Genomic DNA, 26,369 nt, shown 5'->3' on the forward strand with positions numbered 1-26,369 from the left:
TCAGAGACAAGACAGGAATGTGATGAGAGAAAGAATATTTTATAAAGAGCACTGAAAGCAGAAATAGCAGCATCCAGGCTGACTCTCCCTCCCTCTTTTTCAGGGAAAAACTACTCCAATACTCAGCATCAACTGAGCACCTCCAAGTCTCCTCTTCTCTCATACAGCCGCATCCCTTAACACCTCAATTCAACATTAAGCAGAGAAACTAATTCAATTCCCGTGAACGAAAGTGTCATTTTTGGGGCTGGGGGCATGGAGAAAAGGAAATGATACTTTTCACACTCCTCTATCTCTGCTCACCCAATTCTGCCAACAAGTACATCACAGGAATATTTTAATACCCCACTTCTCAGAAAACAAAGAACTGCCTTTTTAATGTCTGCCCTGTGTGAGTGCAGTTCTCTCTTTCATTCATCTTTCCCTTCCCCTTGTACAGCCTCACAGTACCCCTCAGCTTTCTCCATCTCTGATTAACATTGCCTTTCCTCTTCTTCTGGCTGAATGGTCCTTTCCCTTTTCCCCACCAAGTCTGACCTGGAGTAGGAATAAGTCCTTCATATAAGTAAAAGTGAAAGGTACTTTTCTTCCTTTTATTCCATTCTCCCCTTCATCAGCCCATACTTTCCCAATCTCCTCCTTTCTCTCCTCTCTATCCCATACAGTGTTAGGACAAGACGGAGGACTTGGAGATCAGACTCTTCCAACACAAAGGAGGAGGGGCTGGCAACATATCTTATTTTTCTTTCTCCTTTGATCAGGAAAGAAAAATAGGACCGGGGCAAAAATGAACTGCCAGATAGAAGCGCCCACAGTCTGCAGATGGGGCAGCTCTTCCCTTTTCTTCCAGGTGCCACTACAGCACCATTTCTCAGTGACAGTGGTGAAGCCAAAAGCCAGCTCCCTTTCTGCACCTACTTTGAATTTCCCTGTGTCTTGATAAGTCCACAAATGGGGAGAAGATACCCCCCCTCACCACCTCGGGTGAGGGAGGAAGAGGAAGAAGAGCAAGAGTAGGAGGGGAAGCCACACTGCCCATGCAGACATACACATACTTTAATCTCTGTTGAGAAGGACCCGAGAGACCTACTTAACTAACAACTGTAGAGTACTTTCAGCTTATTGAAAGATGCTGTGGCATGGAAGTCAAGCACCTCCATCATCACACACATTACACTTACGGGCTATACAGCTTAGAGTTTAACATTGTACCTTAATGGTTTTTTACTGCCGTTCCTTTTGCAGATGTCTTTTATTTAGAAAGGGAATTTCTAACCTTTAATAAGAAATACCGGAGTGAGCTACAACTAATGAAAAGGGAGAACACAAGGCTTATACAACAAGCCAACAAATTTCCCTAAACATTACATTGTATGTTTTTACTGAGACTCAGAGAAAAATGAGCGGAACCTTCAGAAAACAAATTTCCAAATAAAAACTAGCATCAAATCAAAAGGGGCAGTAGCCATTTTCTAGAATTACAAAGAAAGAAAGAAAAAAAAAAATTACTTCTCCAGGCTCACAACAATTTTCCTATGCCCATTAAGCATATTTTTCCATCAAGAAGATTTCTCTTAATAATAGTACGCCACAAATGATCATTAGGCAGGAAAAATGGGTCAGGGCAAGGATAACAAAGATGAAAAGAAAACTGCTGAAAGTTCACCTCTGCTGTTTATTTTGAGGCACATTTAGATTTGAGTCGGACTATTCTAATCATATTCAAAGATGTAGTTCTCAAAAGAACATAAACAAAATGAGCAAGGGCCGTCAGCCAGAATAAAGCTTTCCTCATAATCATAGAGTAAGGTCAACTTTTGTTTGTTCTTTTATATGATAATCTCAACCCCTCTGTGTTGATTTTTTAATTTTCAAAAAAGGAGAAAATAACGTTTCTTAAGACTAACAGCCTATTTCTGCAGGGGCAGCTTTTTTAGCATGCTCACATATTTTCTAGCTTCTTTTGGCTGTGCTTTCCTTATCAAGTATTTTGAAGCTTTTACACCTAATCTAAGTTAGCGTGCTCTGGTTAGCAGCTTGTATCCATTGAAAGACAAGGCAATAATCCATCTAGGTTTAGGGCATTTTCATAGAACTGATGCAGAGCTGTGTCAATTTTAATGTCATGCTATGGAAAGTGCATGCAGCTCTCTCCACTTTAGAGGATTAAAAGTGACCTCTCTTACCAAAATCAATAAGGGCAGCTTGCTGTGACTAATAGGTTGTAGAAATTCAAAAGAGACGGTTTGTAACACTGAGTTCATTCTCCCCATGTCTCTCCCCACCCAGCCCCAGACCGGCTGGCAGAGCTGCACTTTGACATGCACGTTCACATGGCGAACTGGTGTCTGTTCCCTTCCCAAGGATCAGGCCGAGCCACACACAGTTTACTCACATTTCAGGGAAGAAAGCAAGCTGATATTTATTTGAGAAGAGTGGACTTGGCAACTTCTGTAGAGAAGCATGTGAGAGAGAAACTGGAATAAGGAGACAGTTAATGTACACTGTTTTTGTTTTGCTCCCCAGTATGGTTTTTAAAAGGCCCTATTTTTACATATTATCAGGACATCAACAAGTACTTCACATCACTTCGTGACCACAGTTGGTTTTTTTTTTTCCTCTAGTCTCTGAGCAAAGGCTTTTCTCCCTTCAGATCTTTGCCTAGTTGTAATAGGCTAAAAATTTAAATTCCATTAGAGTCAATAGAGCTGCCCCAGAGATGTACGAGGCTATACATCCAACTTTAGCATTCATTAACTGCTATGGCATGTGCTCAGTTGTTCTGGCTTCTTTCTCTTCACTATTCCTTTTGTTACTCCAAAGTACTTCAGATTTAACAGTCAAGTTTGGGGGCTTTTAGAAATACAGTAATTTCGTACAGTACTGGAAACAGGTCATGCTACAGAGTGCACACAACCGGTGCAAAGCAAGTTTTCAGTTTTTCGGTTTCACATTTTGTAAGACTAAAGAATACCAGCAACTCAGACCAGGATCTCCTACCTTACGGTGAAAATACCCTTACTCTCCTGGATGTCTCTAATTTTCAATTTATTTTGCTTGAGGTACAAATTAAAAATCCTTACCCACGGTTCATAGCTTGTGGACATTTTCTCCATGTAACAATCACCATCATTGTCTTTATGCAAAAAAAACAAGACTTGCCTTGGGGGAGCAAGGGAGAAAAGGGGCTGAAGTGGTGGGAGGAACCCAACTGTAAAGGTTTAGGAGTCCCTACGGAGGTTTATAAATAGACGACTGCCATGTGCAAAATGTGAAAGAAACCCAGTCAGCATAAGAGCTGTTGCTGTTTTGAAATCTTCTAACTACATCCATTTAGGCAGTAGACAGAGTTATAAACAAACAATAAATCAAGACATTATTAGCATTTGAATTTTGGCAAGATAATAAAATGTGTAGGGGTATAATCAGCAAATAATAGGAAAGATCTGCAAGCGAACCCACCAATTAATGATAAATAGGACTTGGCACAGAGTAACTTCACCAATGTGGATCTCATTAGATGGCCGTAGAACCTGTTCCCGCAGCAGCCCTCTCCAAGCAAGGGAAAGGTGAGGTAACCGAAATGTCAGCGCACCCACCCCCTCACGGCTCTCGGGCTCCAGGATTGTAACCACCTGGGCCAAAATGACATCCTTATGCTGCATGAAGGCAATGCCGTGGTTCTCCAGTCTTTAACCGACAGGTTTCCTCATCTCAGCTTTTGGACCTTTGCTCTGCAAATTCTATCTCAACAAGGGTGACCAAAAACACGCATCTTCACTCACTCTGGAGAGTGAGAATACCTCTCTCCTCTGTTCATCTTGCTGTATTAACGATACGTCTTAAAGAGGGAAATGCCCCCAAGCAAGCGATATCACTTAAACAGATAAATATTCACACACCAGGCAGGGGGAAGGGAGAGGGGGAAGAGACCCTGCCTTATTAGACTAGAAACAGACACACCATATTAATACAAAGAATCAGCATATGGTTCTAATAGGCTTTCTTAAAATGATTTATCAGCTGTGATTAAGCCCTCGACCAGCATGTCTATCTTCATAAATAAAGTAAAAGTGCACCTTGCTCTGAAATGTATCAGCAGTATCTTATTACCTACCCAACCATATAGGCTGCAGTCCACTCTGGGGAGCAAAGAGCTTGTGTTTAATAGCAGGGCCTATGCTATAAAGAGATTGCCAAGATTTAGGGGCTTTACCTAAGAGATAGACTTATAAAAACGCCACTACAGGGAAGGTTTCTCCCTTCATCATGTGCCATCCAGTCCATGCTGCTGAAATCTGAACTGGTAACAAGAAAGCTGTGCCATTAAAAACATTCATTGGAAGACCAAGGCAAAACGCACAACTATGCCGTGTTGTTGTGAAAGAAATGTCAGAATGAAATCAGGCAGGCCTTCTTTCTTGGGGGTAGCCAAAATATACAAAATACAACAAAAACCCAAACATTACAACAGGGTGACTCAACTTCTTTGGGACAGAGACAATAAGAAGCAGGAGGAGAGTGGACTGTCCTGACTGAGCTCTGCAGGATGATTCATCAGCTGGAATTCAGGAGAACATGGAAGGATTACGGTTAGGGAGGTTTAGCTCAATCAAAAACGTATGCCCTCAAGAATTGCATTTCTGCATGATATAGGCACTTACTGCTGGAAAAACGTTCAGATCTTCTCACAGAGGATGAGGATCTAAATCCACAAATCCGTTCAAACACAGCCCATTGCTACAGAAGAAGATAAGACAGACCTGCCTGACAGCAGCAGGTTAAGATGTTGTACCAGCAGCAATGAGCCTAAGTTAAAGCCTATTCCTCTAAATACTTCTGCAAGGTCATGTTATGAACTCTGTCGTCTCGGCAGCTTTTCTGCACCACCGCAGAAAGTGTCCCTTTTGTAACACAGTTCAGTGTGGTCACTAAAGTGCCTGGAATAAGTGCCTGGGCATAGATACCTGCTCGAAACAGGACTCACAGAGACAGGTGACTGAAGTGCCAGCGGCAGAATTGCCATATAAAATACAATGTACCACCACGTCTACCATGAAGGATCCCCGAGTTAAGAAAAGCAGTTGAAATCCAGCAAGCCTACCCATCTGGAGAGAGGAGGAGAGCATTCTTCCTGTCTTTAGCAACACTGAACAACAGCTGATAAATCTTTAACACACATGGTTTGTGGGATGCCCTATGCTGAGGCTGAGGAGATATGGAATCAATCCGAGGCTCTGCCACAGACTTCCTGTTCAATTTTTAGCATGTCACTTGAGCCCAGATCCTTTATGGTAGCTCACTGATTCACTCCTGCTTTATTTCAGTGAGAGCAAGGCACCAAAATGCCTTTGAAGATGTCTATCAATCTTTTGGGGCCACACCGCTAAAGATATATCAGAACCAAAAGAGACTGAAAGCTGCTTGCTTGGCAGAATGGTGGAGAGGACCCAGCTCCCCTGCAAGTCTCATTCCACGTCTGCAATTCCTTCAAGAGCTTGGTGTCTCACTACAAAGGAGCTTTGAAAACAACATCCTCTGGAATCTGTTTTTCCTTAGAAAAGAAGGGACGAAGCATTTCCCTTCTCCATAGGAATGCTGCAAAAGGTAATTATTAAGAAAAAGGGGGTTTTATAAACCAACAGTGAACCCATAAAGCAGATCAATAACGTGATGCAATTAATGCCTATAAAAACTCAGAATAACCCATTGGAACAACTCTGACACAAAGTTATACTGTATCTTTACAGTACTTCAATGCATCACCCAGAAGAAATGCTACCCTGTGAAGATGCTCACACCTTCACACACACAGATGTTATATTTAGAGGAACTATTATACTGAAATCTTTGAATGTGAGGTGATACTTGGACTTTGAACTTAAGAGTTTTGAGCTATCACCTTGACAACAGTGTAACCAATTGATAAAATAACAGCTTGAAGTTATTACTATACCTGTAACAACAGTACCCTGGCCCTTAAGCACTATATTAACATAAATCATTCCTAGTCTTATTTTGCATCTGCTCTAACATACTTGTCATAAAAGATACTCTATCTCAGTGGGAGAATAAGAAGTCAGAGGGACCTTTGACTTAAAAAAAATATGGACATTCTTACATGGTGTTTAGACAAATGCAGGGAGAATGAGTATACGTATATTTATCAGAGCTTAATTTAAAAAAAAGTTCGCATTTAAACATAGATATTGCTTTCGTCTGCTGTACAGACTGTCAGTCAATGATTCAAAAGTGCTGCAGGAACAGGCTTATTAGTTTGTTGGTTTGTATTACTTCACAAGTGAAATTCAGCTGTTGCAGAGCTCTTGCCTCTGAAACATCTACCAGCACACTATTCTTCGCAACAACCCCACTGGGGTTTCGGAGTATTCACAAGGGAAAACTGGAGCTAGGGTGATTGCTGCAGAGGCAGAGCACGCACTCGGAAAGCGTACCGTTCCACACCAGCGCACTGCAGCACTGACCACCTCCCACAAGACCATGCTTAAAAGAAACGAATCTGCGGGTCTGCTGCTCTGCACTGCTAGAAAACTGTACTCAAAATGTACACGTATTCTTGAAACCAGGCTCTGTGCTGCATATTAATGGTGTGAGGAAGAAAGAGGCAGGTGAGTGCACTCCATGTGAGGGTAGCTATTTTTCATAAATGGCCAGTGTTGAATTTGTCATCCATCAGCCAAGCCAAGCACCATAATGAATCCTTCATCCCTGTTCTTCTCTTTCACCAGAGTGCACTGCCAACATTACTATATATAGCCTATTCCTATTACAATATAGGCCTCTAAACCCCATTGCTTTATCAATATACAGATTTTTTTTTTGTTTTCATATATGGGTACCATATCACCCTTTCCTGTCTAAGGGTCCCATTTACTGCACTGCTAGTTTCAGCTGCTGTATTGTCAATGATTAAATGTAGGACAGAACTTTCTGCTTTAATGGAGTGATGGACCAGATTAAAATGAGATATGAAGTGTTTTCTGATATCCAACCAACACAGCTCTTGCAGCTTCACCTACTGGGAAAGTCGGAAGATTTCAACATGGCATCTTCTGCAAATGAGCAGCGTGTCCCCCAGAGCCTGCTTCTCCCAGCATGTTAGCAAGCAGCATCAGGCCCTTTTTTTGTTGGTTGACTTAAAATAAGCCTCCAAAAAAGAAAAACAGCAGCAAACCCCACCAAGTTCATGCAACACGAGAAATGCTTATTGGACATTCTTATTCCATCAAATTTAGGGGCACTGATTTGCTATTTACTTTTTATCTTCTTGTTGCAATGTAAAAAGTTCCCTTTAAAAAAAAAAAAATACTTAACATCAAGAAAAACCCATCACGTTTTTTATGCATACTTTTCAGAGGACAGAGGGGAAAACCTGCGAGCCAGGTATACATTGCATAAAATTTAAACGCAGTGTGGAAATGAAGTTAAAGTTTTCACCAAACTACACCTGCTCAAGAGACAGATTCTATAATTCCAGCTTGCCTTTAATTAGCTAATCTTCCCCATACTCATAGGCTACAGCACAGACCTATGACATTCAGAAAATATTTGCAAGAATTCTGGAGATCTGAGTGCCACCAAGTTCAGCATGAAATGGTGAGGTGGTATAAGCTAGACAAATGCATTTTGTCTACCTTCTTATACTGATACACAGAAATGCATACAAGGTAGAAGGAGAACTTAGAAGGTATAACCCAAGTTTATGCCTTTCAAATATGCATCAGACTGTAGCATCACGCCTTGCTTAACACAACTAAACTGGATATTCAGGCTTTTTAATCATTCTGTAGACTGACCTTCCTAAACCACCAAATGCTCTGTATTTGTTCTTGTTCTTTTTCTTTACTGGACTACTTCAATTTGCTGATGCTTTTCTAGCAGTGAGGTGTCTGCAGTGGGATAGAACAGGAATATTAAGCCATGTAGAGATGACTTGCTAGCCATGAGCTTCCCAAACTGACACTGAACAACCCATATTAAAACCAAGTTGTAGTTGAGAATAGCTGTTTTCCTAATGCCTAATTTGCATAGTTTACATATTATCTTGCAGCATTGAACACTGGTTAGAAGATTTCAAAGTTGCAGGATAAGCCTTAGGAAGTGATGCATCCAAATTCTAGCAAAAGCATAATGTGATTTTAAAAATACCCTCACGTTTAAAACAACTCACTATTTCTAAATACTATTTGATGTAGTATACATGCTACCCTGAGCATATTTCCACTCATTCTCATTTCATGCAGGGAAGTCATGCTAGATGCATTTTAATGAAGCAGGTCCAATTAGTTATTCAGAAACAGATCCTGACTCTTCCCATCTTTGCCATTATCCTCTCAGGCCCAACCTCAATGCTCAAAAAATGTGACAGCGGGGCCTATCCACTAGCAGCAAAGGTCACGTGTTTGCAAGTATAACCCATTACAAATGCTTTGGATACTTAATGCTCGAAGCAGTGTGAACCTAAAACCTGAAGCTAGTGGCCTGAGGTGGTCATCTGATCTGCCAGCACTACCTGCCTTGTCAATCTGGGTTGTAAACTTTGTCTGGGACCGAGCTGTCAGCTGCTGCCTGCCTCAAGCTCCTAAGAGTTTTAATATTTACACTTTTGCAAGTAGAAGTATAGTAAGGTATGCCTTTACCTGTGCTAATTTTGGTGGTAAATTTGGAAGGTAGGATGCCCGTGTCCGGAAGAGTGCCATCAAGAAGATGCAAAAAGCCTCTTTCTCATGCTTGTCAATATGCTTATAGCTGATCTATAGCATCCTTTGCATATAGGGAGAAGGTCTTTCTCAAGCAGAGACTTCCAGCTAATATTTCATGATATAGCAACAGAGGAGCCAAAACAAACTGACAATCTGACTTCCATTTACAACTTTACTTTTCTCATTTCAGTTCAGATCTGGAAGTCATCATCATTATTATTACTTGAGTCCACTCAGTCCCCAAGCAAAGGCTAAACCACGTATATTTTAAGAGATGGTCCTTGGCAGATGAGCTTACAATCGTAAGACATATCACGTATGGGAGGCAGAAAGAGATTCTGCTCCCTCTTAACATCTTTCTCAGTTGCTCATGTGTAAACTGATTTGTTCCTGCATGAGCACCTAGGATATTAATGCAAATACTTTCCCCTCAGTACCACCTTTACAAAAAAAGGTACACACAGTGTTCCTAAAACCATGCACTCAATGCTTCACAGCTAATTTGGAATGTCACCAGCCCACATAACCAGCTTAATCACAACAAATTCTCATGGATTATTCATGGGTTCCCACTCAGAAGGGGGGGAGGGGGGAATGCTGATAATTGAACTTTATTCTTTGAGTTTTTAAATGATGACCCTAAAGGAGGGAAACAAACAAACAAACAAACAGTGTTTTTCTCTTACAAGATTTCAGCGTCAAGCTGTGTTCTAAACCATAGTGATATACTAGAACAAACAAAACCATTTCTTTCAGAGTCCAGAGAAATTAACACAACCAAGAATATTTTTGGAATACTTTTCTGAGCCACGAGTAAAATTTCCATGCAGTTAGTCTTAGCCTCCAAGTGTTGGTAGGTCCAGTAGGACAATGCTACGTTGCACTCGTATTCCAGGGACAGGCTGTTAGAAGCATTTCATTAGCCATAGCTGCAGCCCGTGGAGTCCCTTTCTGTCGTGGCCTTTGTCTCTTGCATTTGTGTAAAGCTCTGCTGGGGCCCGCTTCAGATTCCTATCTGAGAGTCAGTCAGTAATGTAAGAATGAACATACAGCAGACTAATTGGAAACACAGAGCAAATGTTACAGGTTAGCTAGCTAGTGGGACTTTTACATTTTTTTTTTTTCCCCTCCTTTTTTCACCCCCCCCCTTTTTTTTTTTTAAAAAAATTATTTCTCCCTTCTCCCCCATCACTCATTTGCTCCCTGGAGATCACCAGTGGCAGCTGCAGGGGCTGGTAGGAGGAGGGCAGAATAAGACTTCCAGAGGCCATTAAACAACTGGAATTATCGGGTAACTTGATGCCCTTGTCTAGGTTTTAATCAGATTGTGCAACTACCCCTTGTAAACTGAAATGGACTCTGCAACATCAAGCCTTGCAATCTGTGGCTTACTGCACGGAAGTCCATATCAGTAGATTTCGCCTCATCTCCTACTCTCGCAAAATAAACACCACGCAGAAAGAACCGCTTCAGAATCCTCTAATTCACAAAGAAGTAGGAATGTACAGAAATGTTCTCCTTGATTCTGGCTAAGACTCCCTTCTGCAGCACATAAGACACAAAGTTTTAACAAGGTCTATATAAAATTAGACACATTTATCTCATTACGTGGCTGTTTCCTAACATACGTCCTGTATACAAAGCTGTGAGCATCAGTCTGGGCTATTTTCCCAATCCTTGACCAAAACCTGGACTCTCTCACATTTGGACACTCTTTGCCCTTGCTCAGCATACCATGCCACAGCTTCTTTCCTCTCTCCTTTATCTGTCCTAGTCTCTTTCCTTATGAGCCACAAAAGAACCATCCCTAGACTCCCTTCCCTATAAGCCAAAACCAAACCACTCCTAGACTCCCTTCCCATCTTCTTTCTACAAGCCTCGTCTCCCATTCTACACCTCAGCAATCAGCTTCACCTCTTTTTTCCAAAAAGCCCTCTTGGGCCTTTACTTTGCAGACCTCAAGACCCCTAGATGCTGCTAGCTCCAGATTTCAGGAGCCCCAGCAGCACACATATGGCTCACATACATGAACTGTGCATTGGACAGCAATTACCGACAGGCAAAGCAAACGACACAATACAGCAGCACAAGTAACTATAGAGTAGCCCTTGCAATTGGAGGCACAGACACTCTGAAAGGAAAAATAACGCTGAGGCAAGCTAAGGAGAAGTGCCTTCTGGCTTTAGCACCGCAGCTGCTTCGTGGCTGCCTTTTCTAACTTTTAGTCTATGGTCCCGGTTAATGTTCAAATTAGACGAATTGAGATTACCATGAGAACTAAGCCAAACAACAGAGTGTTCAATAACTGGGGAACTCCTATGGCAGGGGACACATTACACAAGAATTTCCAAGAGCTGCAGAAATGGGAGAGGGGAAAACAGAGGCACAAAAGCAACGTTATGAAGGGGAGGCATTGGGCAGGTTGTTGGAGGGCTGCAGGGAGCAATATGCTCCTGTAGGAAGCCCCACATTACTCATGTGTTTTAGTTCTCAAAAGCAACCAGAACTTCGGACCTTAGTTGAAAAGTTAAAAATTCATGCATTACCTCTTGCTGGCCTCTGTAGTGCATTAAGCTCTTTTACAATTCCCTGAAAATTTTAACAGCACTTTAGGATCCCTCAAAACACTCTAACAACCTTTGGCCACAGGAGTACACTTAACCCCATACAAAGTGGCCGATATAATTCAACCAAAACTTACAAATATTGAGACTAAAAGAATAGTAATTGGAAATAGGATAGTTTATCTACTAGGTATTACAAGTTAAAGTTTCCCCCTTCAACATGAATACTTTGTGAGAAATACAGAACCATGATAAAGCTGGTAACGATGCCAAATAAATCCAGGGACCCATCATGTTGTGGAGGAAAGAGCAAAACTTTTTTTTTCAAGTAAATGCCCTTCATAATCCACATTTTCCTGTAATGTATTTGAGCAAGTTGCAATTCTCACTTCAAAGACGATGTAATTTTCCCAAGCCTCTCCCTCAAGAGGTGTGTGGTTTGTGTTATAGTTTACTTAAAAGCAGAGACTTGGAATCAAAGCCTGGCAAACATAGTTACACACTTTTGGAAATTTAATGCTGGAGTTTTTTGTTGGTTTGGGGGTTTTATTTTTGTCAACTGTTTCAATAGTTTAGAAAGCATGTCCCAACTTACAGTGCCACCTAGTTTCTAACCAAAAGGTTACTACCAGGTAGTAGAGCTCAATCTGCTTTCACAGTGTTCTTTAACATTTCAAAGAAAATGGGAGGAAGGGTTCAGTGTGCGCAAACTCACCCTTTTGTTATTCTCTTCTTCTTGTGCCTTCCTAAACTCGTGCTCTAGGGAGCAATCGATGTCGTTGAAGAGGCCCACTTCCTCACAGTTCTTCAGAAAGCGTGTTGGTGTAGGAGTCTGATCTGAGAATATGACAAGAAATGATCATTGGTATTTAATATTAAAAGGAGAGGGAGACAAACAGTCTTCCAGGAAAAAGAGAGGTTCTAGCTAACCTCCCCATGCCTTCCCGCCCCTACCACACCATCATTAAAAACAAACCACACAGCACTGAGTATCAACACTGTGCACTGCAGGCAGGCAACGCTTGCCAACGGTGTCCGAAAACAGGCAGCAGCCATCGTTCAGCCAGAAAGACGACAGGCCAGGTTTTCACAAGGCACATAACACAAGTGCATATCCTTAACGTCTACAAACGGTCATTATAACCGCCTATAAACCTCCAATAATAGGTGCATTCAAAACAATGCACAGTGCATATGATAACGCACATTTATACCATGGCACGCAGGTAGCTGCTGCAGATACACACTAGTTAATGCCTTCAAGTGCTTGAAAACCACCTCAAACAATACACATACTTTACAACACACATGAAGTTAGCCACAGCAAGAAGTTCTGCTTCTAACACAATTTTTGAAGGAGCGAAATTACACTAGGAAAAGCTGTGAAATGTTAAACTTTGACCACAAAGAAGCGTCCTGATGTGTTTTATACCTAAAAGTGGTGGTAATACATATAAAACATGGGATTTGGAGTCAAAGGATTTTTAATGTATGCCTTCATCTCTAGGAATTCAAAAGTAATTTGGGGAAGGACATGGTTCTCTTTAACGCCACAGGCAGGAGGGACTTAAGATACAAGGTTTTCAGCTGCCTGAAAAAAAAAAAACAAACCTGCAAGATAGATGAGCTCAACTACCCTGTGGACTGTTGTTTCAGTGATGACCTTGCCTGGTCTTTCTTTAGGAAGCGAAAAAAAATCAAGCCTAAACTTCAGAACCAAGGACTCCTCAAAAGTCAGCTCTGAAGCAGGTCCATTCATTCTGAGGCGAGTTCTTAACTATTCCATCTCAGCTTCCCATCCCCTCAAAACTACGTTACAAAACTATATTAGCAAAAGCAAGGGAGAATCCATATGGTTCTATCAGCTTTACACACATTTAAAAAAAAAAAAAAAAAAAAAAAAAAAATCCTTTCTCGCCTGTTAATTTCTTCTTCCCAAGCCCTCATTCCAGCTCAAGCTGCTTTGTAGTACCTAATTTTATGGAAAGATTGGACTCACTCTCTTCAAAAATCACCTTCTGCAGAGTCATTGACAACTATCTTATTGTTTGAAATTCATTATTTAAAGAATGAAAACTCTGTCCTACTAATCCCAGTTGCCCGTACTGGGCCAATTTCTACCTCAGAAAAAAAGCTTCCTGCTTCAGTGAGTTCTGGAAGATAAATTTAGTTTCTTGCACCTAGCTAAGCTGGCTCAAGTTCTAGTATTTCCTCCTTACAGGGAACAGTTACCAGACACAATGAACTTTACATGATCAGCATAGGAACAGCCAGCCACCGCTAAAGAAAAGGCAGCATAGAAGGAATGAATACATAAGCAAACGTAGTTTCCACTTGGAAACTAAGGGGGAGGATCCGCCTCTTCCATGATAACACCAAGTGAGGCCAATTTCCACCTGTATCAGGTGTGGTCCTGTAGGCTTCACCTTCTTATGTAATTTAAGGGCAAAACACACTCACTTGCATTTATATTTCTAATGGAACATATTGATGCAACATAAAAAGCAAGCCCTTAATGTTAAAATGCTGCTTTGTTTCTTTTGGCTTGAGCATCATACTTGCAAGCTTAAAGGAAACAAAACTCAAGGGTTTGGGAATGCACCCATATTTATCTATTAGTTTTCACAGCTAACTACCGTATTACCAGAGTCAGAAACATAAGACTTTCCAAGAATTTTGCAAGAAATCAGCACAAGAAGCCGAGTCAATGAGGTGCTGACATTGATGGGAGCTGAGGACGCTCAGCGCTTTACAGGTCCATACCCTAAATAAGCAGTGCCAAACTAATCTCTAGGGTAACCTCACTGAACTCAGTAGATTTACACCAGAGTTGTCTTTGGCCCGTGGAATGGAATTTGTACCAGAGATGAAGTGCATTAAAAAGCGGGAGAAATAGATTTTATTTCCAAACAGGATTAAATATTACTTCAGTGAACAACACAATTGCTTTGTAGAAAAACAAAGATAATCATTCTTCTTCCTGGACATAAAGGGCATGTTAGTATTTGAATGTGAGGCAAATAAAGGAAATGTTTTCTTTTCAGAAGTGGTATATCCATATCAAATAAGGTATCAATTTCATGACCAAGATGAGAAACTAGGTTTTCGTAAAGATGATGATAGCACCACTTTTGCTAAAATCAAAAATCCTGAGGGTTTTTTTAGAGTTGCTGAAGCCCAGAATTTGGGAGGTAGGGCAGAAAAGAAAACACTAACATAGATAAAGTCTTGTTATTTTTCATCAAGGTACACAGGCTGATCCAGAAATCAGGCATTACTATGACAGGCTACATGAGGTCAGAGGCAACTTAATGCATAACAAGGCAGTTATAAGGCACATGGAGCTGAAGTTCCTGATCTGTTCAGCATCTATTCCACAAATGTTAGAAAGACAAAAAAAAAGTTTTGTCAGTGAAGTAAATTCATTGTCACAATGAAAACAAGTAACCCAGATCAAGAATGTGACTTCAAATGCACAAAGGCCTCATTGGCTTTTCTCCGCGCATGCTGAAAGTGTATCTTCTGCAACAAAAGCAGTCTAAGATAATCACCTGTGTTGTGTTGCTTACAGTTCATGTTTCCAATTAACTACTTTATTATCTTAAGCATCAGAGCTGATAGATTAACGACACTATTTACACCACCTACATATTGACATGGTGATCTAAAATTGCTACCTCAGTCTCCCCATATGGTTACTGCAGTTTCTACGATCCAGAAATCGGACTGGCAAGAATTCAGAACAGGCTTTTGTTAAAAAAGACACCACCACCACCACCACCACCCCCCCCGATCAGGAGGGGGGAACAGGGAGCACCAGCAACCACCCAGCCTAAACTCCATCCACAGACCTTCTGGAAGCCAGTTCAGCCAGATGTAAACCAAGAGCTGCCTTTCTAGCTTATAATACTTCATCCTTCAACATTCATGGAAACCAGAAGTCCACAAAACCCCTGTGTTTGTATGAGAGCAGAACTGATGAAGATCCAGACTTTAAGACGTTGAGACTTTACATAGTACAGTAGTTACATTGCACATACACTGCACCCGCTGGTTTCAGGGCTTCAGGGCTACCAAGTCCAGTTGGGCTGCTTTTGCTCCTGAGGCAAACAACTATTTTGCCCCTGCAGAACACCAATTCTGCCTCAGGAGGCGGGCAAACTAGTAGAAAACGTTACTCTCAACACCACAGTAACCCTTTTACCTAAATTAGGTAAGCCCTTGTGTTTTAATTGGGAACGCTATCACAAAGGAGACCCTAGCCTAAGTTACACATTCAGGTGTCCCCAAATTAATAAAATATTCCTAATTCTCAGCACTTAAAAACGCATTAATAGTTCCAACAGCTTGTGCCTGACCTCACTGTTCCCTGTTGGTACAAGCAAACCTTTTGTTGCTATCACCAGCGCCCACAACTATTGCAGGCTCACTGAGAACAGGGCTCCGATTTGTTGTACTTCAGCAACTGGATGTGCCAGACCCATCTGGACCAAAACTCAGACGGGGCTATTACCACTCTTGGCATTCCTGCCGAGCACAAGTGTTCCCGTAGGAAGCTGTCAGCATGCATGGTGTTAGCCACACAACCCAGGACTTTAATGGCCCAAGCTCCATTTTGAACTGGAGCAGCCTGGGATACGCTGGGTTAACCCTAGGTTTCCAGCTATTATACTGACCAGCCATCCCCACCCAGTCCCATTCTTCAGCATGTAAAATCTTTGCCACTTCACAGGTGAACCGATGTCATTTGACAATTACTTAGGAAGTTATTTCTATCTCGCCTTCACCGCCAGGTTGAACACAGAACCCGTCAAGCTTCAAACTAGGCAATAAATATTTTGGTCAGCCTATTACTCAGGTGAATAATCAGCCTCTCTGACAACACAGTCATGGCCAGAAAGGCTGCAAAAAATGTTAAGTTTCAATAAACCTCAAAAATGTAAGTGGACAACATAAAAGCCCCAGAGCAAGATCAAATGGTCTCACCTGTACAGATCCCAAGTCAACCTACTGTATCTTACAGGAGAGGATTTCAGAAGCACTCAGCAATCAGATTCTGACCAGAACCTGATATACTTAATATATTTTTGCTGATGACCATTTTGAAAACCTGTCCTCAGTGTCTCAAGTGATGTCTGATTCACCAGACTAATTGAAGAATATATGCTAGAAGGCAATGGGAAAGTTGAAGTCTTCAGTAAAGAGATCCCATCATGTACTTAGTATGCTTGGCTATGCAAATTTTGTTGTTGTTTGGTTTGGGGGGTTTTTTGTAATTACTGAAATAATAATTTCAGAAAGGACACTCAGTCTCAATACATTGCTTTTAGAACAGCAGCCCAGGAAATGCCACATTAGCTTGCTATATAAAGAGTTTATTTGAATACATTTTGTAAAACTACCTTGGATCCTGGAGTTTCATCCCTCAAAGCACAAACAAAAACTTTAAAGCATGATATCAGTTAAGAAAAAAAAAGGAGAACCAAAGGAGAGTTATGTGAAACAAGCTTTCATTTCGAAAAGAAAACAAAAATTCAGATTCAGTAAGAGATATCTAACAGCACAGTTCCAAAGTATGTAACTTGATTCTTCTTTTTTTTTTTTTTTAATGTTTAGTCTGATGTGCAGTAATAACAGGCATTTGGCTTGTTCAGCTGTGGGCTCTGTTGAAGTTATATACTTACCCATGTTATACTTTCACACAATGATAACAAAGTCAGAGTAATAGGTCTAGCACTGAAATTTGAAGGGCTGCCCATCAAGCAGCCACAAGGAAAGAGTGTGTCCTGAGAAATTCAAGAAGGTTTCTTCATTGATTTGGCAAGTTATTTCCCAAGTGCACCAAGAAGCTCAAGGTCACGACACCTCAAGCAAGTGGTGGAAGAGAAGAGGAAGAGGTACACGCAGTCATACCTGGTGGAACTGCCTTCACCCAGGGGTTCAGAGACAAGGGCTGCCAAGAACTTTACTGCTTGAAGATTCACTGTTTAAAGCACTGGTGGGACTTTCTGTGGGAGTACACATACTGGGTGCAACACATCTATAATCTCTTCTGGTCACTCAGAACCTGAGCAGTTGAATTTTAGAAGACTTTTCATTTCATTATTTGGTAAAACAAGGGACACAAAAGCTAACAAGAAATCAAACTAAATTATTTTTCCTTCTATCCAATCATTTTGCACTCCACAAAATTCATGCCTAGATAAACCTCCCTATGTAAGCCACAAGGAGAAAAAAAATTAAGCCAACTAAGGATGCCATAAATTACCTCACTGACACAGGCATTACATGGGAAAAGTAATACTACTACTGCACTACCTTTAGTACATACCCTTCTGCACCTAGAGGAGACTGTTTCTATCTCCACAGCAGGCTTTACTACCAAAAGTCTAGGGATTTGATTTCAGTGAATGGAATTGGGAAGAAACAAGTTTTCCAAATAGCTAATCCTGGCCTCTCCTCTACCTGCTAGCAGAACTTTTGGAAGGACTTCAAAAGTTCTTCCCACCCCCAACGATGGGGTAAGGTGTCACTTCTTCCCTTCCCAAACTTGACAGCACAGGAGTCTTAGTGTCCCAAATTCCTCAAGTTCAGTTCCTCACCACTTTTAGTACTTACCTGAAGGGAACAATCTGTCTCACGGACATTAATATTTTGGTGTTAAAACAACAAAAGCCTTGACACACAAACTACAGAGTTTCAAAGCAATGCAATGTTTAGTTAGCACAACAGCAGAGATGACATGTATTTCAGTCAATCTAGCTACAAAGCTTCCTGCAATAATGACTAGCATGCAAAACTTACACAAGATATTCTGTGTTATCTCAAACAGCTCTTTTTTGGCTAAGAAAGATGGAAATGGAAACCGTCAGTGACTCTCTATCCACACTCACGACAAGGCTTTCTAACAAAAATAAAACACATATGCAAAAAGGAAAAAAATAACATTACAGTCTTTTTTCTGTGTTTTTAAATGAAAGTTAAATTATCCAAGAAAAGGATCAGTTGCATTTTCATGCAATGCCTTTAGCAAATTTCCCTTCCATTTATACAGTCAGAGAACTTAAAGCTACTTCGTGTATGTTATGTATGTACTTGGAGTTTCTGAATTAGTTCAGGAGTCACTGGATTTAGTAAGACTTGTTCTTCTTCAGCCAGCATCAAAATAAATTAAGCAAGTATAGTGGAGCTAGTTGATAACCAGGAAGCTCTTGGCTAGACATACCTGATAAACCAGCATATCACCAATGACTTCAATCAGGTCACAGAACCCTTGTTTATTAAACTCTGACCCCACCTACACAACAACATATAACATAACTTTACCTCTCATTCACAAATTGATATTTCAGAACTCAGCACAGATTTCACTCAAGAAACAAGTTCCTACTTCCCAAGTCATGTTTTGCTTAATTTCTAAGATGTTGTATTGGTACAAGGCCAACAGCCCCTCAGTTTTAGTGCCTACCTCCAGTAACAGTTTATAGAAGACATGCTTAGTGTGTGTTAAATATTACTGATATTATACTGACCCCAGACGGGGTATTAGCTATCTGTGGCATCAAAGCAGATAATTCTACTGGCTACTTGAAAGCATATAGCCCATTATTTTGCATGACTAATTACTAATAATGAACAGATTCAAATACAACACATTAAAAGGTCATATAGAACATACTGGAAAAAAGGAGAAAGTCTGACTTCTAGGTACCTTAATAAAAAGAGAAAAAAAACCACACCACACACTAGCACTGCACCTGGCTTATTGTAGGGCAATTGCTGCTGCAATTCTTTGAACCTACTGATGACAGAAACAATTTTTTTTAAAAAAAGTCAAATAAGCAAAAATGCAAAAAACAAGAAGGAAGACATGAAGACAAATGTCTAGGAGAAAAGTCTGTCTCTCTTCCCCATATATCATTAATTTTTCATTATGAAATCTAAGAATAAAACATCTTAACATTTAAGGTATTTAGATTTCCCCAGGGTTTAGGTGGGTAATGAAACAACTATTTTTCAATGTCTCCCTGCAGAGAGTAGATGATCTATGATGCTTCCAAACTAAGGACTGCAAAATGCCAAACAAATTCACCAAACAAACACAAAAAGAAAAATCATACACAGCAGAACCAAGTTGCCAGACCATTACAGTCAAGCACATTTGCCGCAGTCTTTGAGAACACGTGCAGCTTTTTACTCTCTCATTACTACAGAGTGTGATCATCATTCACAAAGCACAAAGAATACGTCCCTCAGAAGCAATCCTTGAGCCTTTCTGGCCACAAAATTCTGCATTTCTATGTACTGAGTTGGCTAACTGGAGGTCTAGGGACCCCACTGCTGGTGGTACTGGTGGAAGCCAAAGCATTTTGCCTGGGAAGGCAACCCACTGGAAGAGCAGGACAGCTATCTCATAGGAGTTACCAAACATAAACGGAGCTACTCTACTCAGGGGACTCCTGATGACAGAATATACTCCTTAGAAACTGCCCTCAAGCAAAAGTCTTGCCAAACAGAAAGTTCTAAACAAAAGCCAGCACTTTCAGAGGGTGAATGCACCCACAGTACAGATGTCTTCAAGCAGTTTCACCGCCAGAGGACACGGCCAAGTGCAAGAGCAGCATTTTCTCACTTGTGCTTGCAAACACAGGATTCTGCAGGCATAGCTGGCATGCAGGCACTTCACAAGCCCTACTCTTCAACATGCTGTGTACTGTTCCTTTCTAAACTTAGTCCACTACGGCATTTTCAAGTGTAAGAGGAAAATAAATTCTATTTGGGACAAGGTCTGTCCGATTTCTCACTGGTGCCTAAAGTCCCAACAGCAAAAAAAAGCCCACATCAAATATTTCAAGCAATTGCTACCCAATTATGATTTTTATAAAAATGGAAACTGTTTATCCATAAAAGAGGTAGACTGCTGAAGACCCTTTAATCGTTACATATATGTACCTAAAATGGCACAACTTACGTTGAAGATGCCCATTTCAAAAGATAAGCATCAAACACTAGTTAACATACACACACACCTTTGCATCATAGGTTTTTTTCTACAATTACCTTTAAACCTGAAAAATCCTAGTGGTATTATTCTCAATAATCCATTACTATAACCCAAGGAATACACAATAGGAAAGGGAATAGGAGAAGAGAAGTGGTAAGATTAAGGTTAGCTGGACCTTACCCAGCACTCACTGAATGCCAGCAAGCCGAGTGTGGTCACGCACACAAGAATATGAAAAAACTATGTAAGAAACTAAAGGATGCAGTTGTACATAATACCAAATAACCTCTGTGTATGACGTGGGAAGTGCAGAAAGAGATGGTTACCTTTAGGGGGAAAGAGTACTGGATATTACCCACGGGTTTACCTTTCTGGTTACAGCCATTTACAGTGGGCAGGTCTTGAGCCACCATAAAGTGGCTGACACGATGCGGCCCGTTACAGTTGCTGACGTGAGCCTGTCAAACATAGTGAGTCTTACAGAAACAGTACAAATGCACTTTATTAATGCTCACTGCTGGGTTCCCAGGTGACATGCGCTTAAGTGCCTATATTTCACTGGCATGTTGACACGGCAGTCAGCAATAGACCTGCCAGCATGGCTGAGGTTCAACAATTTCTCTCCCTCTCATGCCAAACCTGTGGGAAGGCATAAGAATGGCAACTGTCTTTTTGTTCAAAGATACGCATGCTAGCTTGTTCCATCTCTACTTGTTATTTAATTGGTTTTAAAAAGCCCCAGCTCCACTCTTGGAGGTATTTTGCCAGTAGCTTTCCAGTAGGAGTCATGCTTTCAACATCATCTGAATAGTTAACTTGACTCTTGAATTCATGTCTTCTTACCTGATAACATATTATCTGTTTTTATTGAAGGAAACTTCAAAGTCATTTCATGTTTGTGCCTGTGAATCATCAGATGATCCTCTGTTGGAAAACGCTGTCAGGCAAACACAGAGAGAGAGAGAGAGAGGAAGAGAAGGGGGAGGAAAAAAAAGAATTTAATTCTCTAATAAACTTTTGGCATTGGACAGAATTTCAAAAATGAGAGAAAGAAATGTATCCAGCTAGAAATGTATCCAAATGGCACACGAAACAGACTATTTGAAAATGCAAGTGAGTATGAGTAACAAATAGCTGTACTCTACTTAGAAACATATTTGCTGCAGTGTTCTCTGGGGTTGCAAACCACAAGGTGTCACGCATTTGCTTGAAAAAGTTGCAGACCAAGTTTTGGACTCTAAGGGTCTCAGACACCCACTCCAGCTACCACAGCCTCACAAGTCACCACGTGCCTGAGGATCTGCGATAACTGCTGTTGTGTACGCTCTTAGCCCACGGCAAACGCAAAGTAATGCGGCATATCTTAAATCACTTTACTGGATTTTTCTGCTTTTGTGTCTTTCCGCAACCTATATCTGCTGAACAGCAATAAAAATAACCAAATAAGCCAGCTTTTCCCTACCCAAAAGTATTCAGGCAAAATGCATCTTTAATCTTGGAAACCTCCCATACTTTGACTTGATTCAAAGTGTCAATGCAATGGTGCTCAGTATATAACAAGTATTTATGACCCTTTATGATACTAAATTAAATCGTTTTCCTTTGTCAAGAAAAGGTGATGTGCTTTGTAAGAAACCAATCAGCGTGCTAAGTCTGATAGCAGACTTCTACAACAAATAGCTTTTTTTTGAACAAGACAAAGAAGAGACAAGCTTGAATAAATGTTCAAGCACTCGCACACTTGGGCTCTAAGAGCAGTCTGGTGCTGTTAAGTTTCCTTTGCCAGAAGGTACATACGCAGACCTTTGCTACAAACTACTGCAATAGTTTTAACAGGGTTACTTCAGGACTAGCAAAGGCCAGAAGTTGTATCACCAGGGCTTGAGGAAAAAAAGTAAATTTTAAAAGCAGCTTTTTAAAGCAACAGGTAGATAGGAGACTGTAAAAAAACTGGCAACAACAGAGTTAAAGCGATTTAATGCTTTCAACACAGTATATTCTTGGCTAAGTGACTTTGCTTGTGGCTATAGTATAAGTAGTTGCAGTATGCTACACCTTCTGAGAATCTCTCTAAGCCCGTAGACAACGCAGCATAAATAATGGGAATGAACTCTCTGGAAAAAAAAAAAAAATCCCAAAGACCTTTTCCTCACTGTGAAATCCTGGTTCATGGCTTACTCATCTGGAAGAAATGTAGCACTAGAAAATTATGTTGAGAACAAAGGGAATATGTGAAAGACCTTGCTCAATGAAATTGTGAGGGGGAAAAAAAAAAAACACATTTTGTTCTCGTGGAAACGGATTTTCCTTCATGGATGCCACACTCTGTCTTCAGGGTGAAATCAGTCAGCTTAAAGAAAGCATGGGGCAACTGAGGAGAAGCTATTCCTCCAGCCCAGACTTCTCTGTCTTTTCTGTAAGTCTACTTTCTTCCTTGTGCAGAAGGTCAACTCCCTCAGCCCTCAATACACATCTGCACTGGCTGACAGAGAAGCCAGTCCCCAGAGAGCTTAGCTGGACAGCAGTGCTATGCTATGCGCTTCCGTCAAGTCCTCATTTACAGTAAACAGAGGTAATGTTCTGAAATGGGAAATTAAATGTTTTTTAAGCTGAAGTCACAACTACACTGCTTGTCTTTCCAAACTGTAATAGCATACAGCCAAACCTGCTCTCTGACCACCTAAAAGGAGCTTGTTTGGATCAGCTTCTCCTCAGCGGAAATTAATTAATAGCTGACATCAAACACTAAAGTCCACTGACTTGAGTGGAAGTTAGTTTTAAGATTCAACAAAAAGGCAAATAAAACTTGACTATAAAACTCAGATACTTTTATTCTACCTCTGTGACAGAATGGTGAAAGTTTAACTGCACATGTAGAGATCTGAAATGACAAATCCTTGATCGGAGGGACAATCCAAAAGATGCACTTTGAGACCTGCAGAAAGGCTCCCAGTTCATGAAGCAGCAAAGCTGCTCAGCCAGTCGTTAGACGGACCTCAGGCTTCTCCCTTTCCTTCTTTCAGCTCTTGGCAAAACCAGCACCCACACTCCAGTAACAGTCACCCATCGTTCCACCGGTTGTAAAGGGTTGTAAAAAGACTAGCCAGCTGAAAACTCCCAATACAGAGTTAAAGCAGGGAAATGTTACCCTCATTAAGAGAGGAGGACTCTGGGAAATGGGTAAGCTAAATCACTTCGAACAGATGCATACAGGAAGACTGGGGCAAAAGCCCAAAAGATGCCTTCGCCTGAAGATTTTCCTCACAATCTCTTGTTCTCTTGTCACTAAACCAAATTAGCGTCGGAAGTGCCACACATGGAATTTCCCTCATCGCTGCATGGGGGGACAACTTCCCACACCACTGCAAAATCATCAAAAAAACACATAAATCCCAGTTCAAAATCTCAGCAGGTAAAATCCTCATCACTTCAGGTTTTTTAAGGTCATTAAACATCTAATGTTACAGGTCAGATTATACTGAGACATGTGGCAGATCACCAGTCAACAGGAATCCTGAATGTACATCCTGTGTCAGAATTTATCTACAGGCTGCATTTTCTATAGAGAATATTTAGTAGGAAGACGTCTCAAAGATTTGAAAGGGGAAAAAAAAAAAAGCTAATAAGATATCATTGTATTTAAGCATTAAAAAAAAAAAATCAGGAGGGTTACCACATCCAATAGGAAACTTAATCTATTCCATTGTACATCTAAGCAGAAGACGCACAAATGTGTCCTGCCCAGTGCGTCCCCTCTTGCTACTCACTACAGGAACTTGAAATACCTGGCTTGAAACATTAGGCTTGGGGATGAGGGAAGGCACAGAAGCAGCTTGAGAAGTACTTTTACCAATTTGCTTTTGACTGGCCGTTGTATTTGCTTTACTCCCTTGTGGGGTAAGGAGGGAATTGAGGGGGTCAGGACTTAAAAAAAGAAGAAAACCCCCCAAAAAACAACACACATATTATTATTATTAGACATGTGTTAATATATCAGGAGGCATTATACAAGCCAGAGCTAGTGCTGAGGACTCAATTAATATCACCGCTGACTCCACTCACCTGTGAGCAGCCTGGGGCACTGCAGACAAAAGGCCTCTCCTGCTCCAAGTTCATCTTTGATTCCTCATAAATCTACATGTTAAAAGGGGGAGGGGGAAAGAAAGGGAACCTATGAATATATACGTTCTAAACTTCACACATACATGCAACATGCAATCGTCACAGTTTGTGCTTTTATTTCAAACTCCTAGAACAGACCAAAGTTTTCATCCTCACAGTACTAAATTTGCTAATATTCAGCAGGCTCCCTACAGTCTAAGTTCTTATTACTCCTTCCTGAGCACATATTTACTTTGAAGGAAGGGGAAAAAAAAAAAACCATTAAGCTTTCACAGCAGAAATCTGCCTCAGAAAAAAGCATATGTTCAGTGTTGTTATTAGATAAGACCGTGTCTGCTCAGAAATATCTTGAATTAAGGGTTTTTACCTTTCCTTCTTCAGTTCCTGCTGAACAACATTAAAACCAGACGTCTAGGTTACTTCTAAGAAAGAACCCACTTTTTGAAGTTCTTCATCCATGCTGTTCAATACTAATAACTTAAATACATTACATACATGCTCTCTATACACACAAGATAATAGTGCATCCCCATCCTTTAAAAGGTCAACTAGATCCTCAGGAGCTTAAGAAGTGAAATTTTGCCCAAAACTGCAGCTTCTCCATAGCACTTCCAGTCCTGGAACCTTGAACTAGAGCCTGGGGGAGAGCTCCCAGGTCTCAAATAAAACCAAAGGAGGAAACATTTGCCCTCAGAACACAGTAACGCAGCTGAATTGGGGTCAATATTACAGCAATCAACACCATCAACAAAAATAATTTTTAGTAACATTCTAGGATGTAAAATAATTAAGTCACTTCTTTCAGAAATGTTTCAAGCCTGTTGGTACAGCTGGCATTACAAGCTCAAATATAGTAGCTGACCCACCTTAAAGCACAATTTATGACTTCTGCTTACATTATGCCTCAAATCCCTTAAAACTCAGCCTCACCACAGCCCTTCTTAGACAAATACCTGAGCTGTGTTTGTGTCATTTTTTCATAAAACAAAGAGAAATATCTTGGTGGAGAAGTGGAGTTTGATTTCAAAACTACAAAATTCTGCAGAAGGACAAGTGCTAAAATTACTCAGCCCAGTTATAATTTTTTAAAACTACAAGTCATTGCTTCCTATTATCAGGGATATCTTGACCACACTTAACACTTGTTGTTAGAAAAGCTTTATTTTCAGAAGAGTTGCTACCACCCCCTGCAAACAATAAATACACCATTAACCTGAACATCGCCAGACCTGTACTTACAGCAATCCTTTTCAGTGCCCTAAGTTCTCAAAAAGAATCCAAAACTTTTGGATGATAACTTCTTCTTTTTAATTAAAATTTATTCTGGTGGACGGCATTTGACTGACAGAATATTTTCCTGCTTGTGACCTTAAAAAAAAAAAAAGGGGGGGGGGGGGGGGGAAAGGGCAGCAGAGTATCCTTTACCTGACTAGACTCACTCCCAGAAGCAGCATCCAGAAGTGAAGAATTTCTATTTTTATTTGTCCCTTAACCTCCACAAGGACACTACCCCCTAAAGGTGATAATTAGCATCAGCTGATTTTCTTGATGTGGATAGCTCTACCAACATCTGGCTTGAGACAAGTGATTTATTGCACCAAATACAATCAGGTGTTGAGAAAGACCCTAACTCAGGACTAACCTATCTATCTACACAAAGCTAAAACTGAAATAACTAAAATTGTACCTAATTTACTCCTTTAAGATTATTCATATCCTGTTTTGATTTAACTTACAGCTATATTAAACTGAAATAGGATACTCATAATCAGAAATGAAAGAGTATGTTCGCATAAAGGCTTATACTAAAATAACTAAAGGTGTTAAATTACTTCTAATTTCAGTTATTTCGGTTCCAGACTGTGCATAGACAAGCTCTTCAGAGGTGAAGCAATAAAAATGCTCTGGATTACGCTATCCTGTCTGAAAGAAACAAGGAGCAGAGAGATAGCTGAC

General features: G+C 40.6%; 1 protein-coding gene across 1 annotated transcript in view; it reads right to left on the reverse strand.

Moving 5' to 3' along the window:
• Window positions 1-24,889, reverse strand: part of CREB5 (cAMP responsive element binding protein 5) — a gene marked incomplete at both ends in the record, with an annotated part of 215,293 nt that extends 190,404 nt beyond the window's left edge. Inside the window, 3 exons of the mRNA XM_082015240.1 lie at window positions 12,003-12,124; window positions 21,135-21,228; window positions 24,354-24,889. Coding sequence (XP_081871366.1) covers window positions 12,003-12,124; window positions 21,135-21,228; window positions 24,354-24,407 — 270 coding nt within the window. The remainder of the gene's footprint in view (window positions 1-12,002; window positions 12,125-21,134; window positions 21,229-24,353) is intronic.
• Window positions 24,890-26,369: the final 1,480 nt, after the last annotated feature.

The sequence above is a fragment of the Phaethon aethereus genome (assembly GCF_964289735.1).
Source record: "Phaethon aethereus genome assembly, chromosome: 2".
NCBI classification, from domain to species: domain Eukaryota; kingdom Metazoa; phylum Chordata; class Aves; order Phaethontiformes; family Phaethontidae; genus Phaethon; species Phaethon aethereus.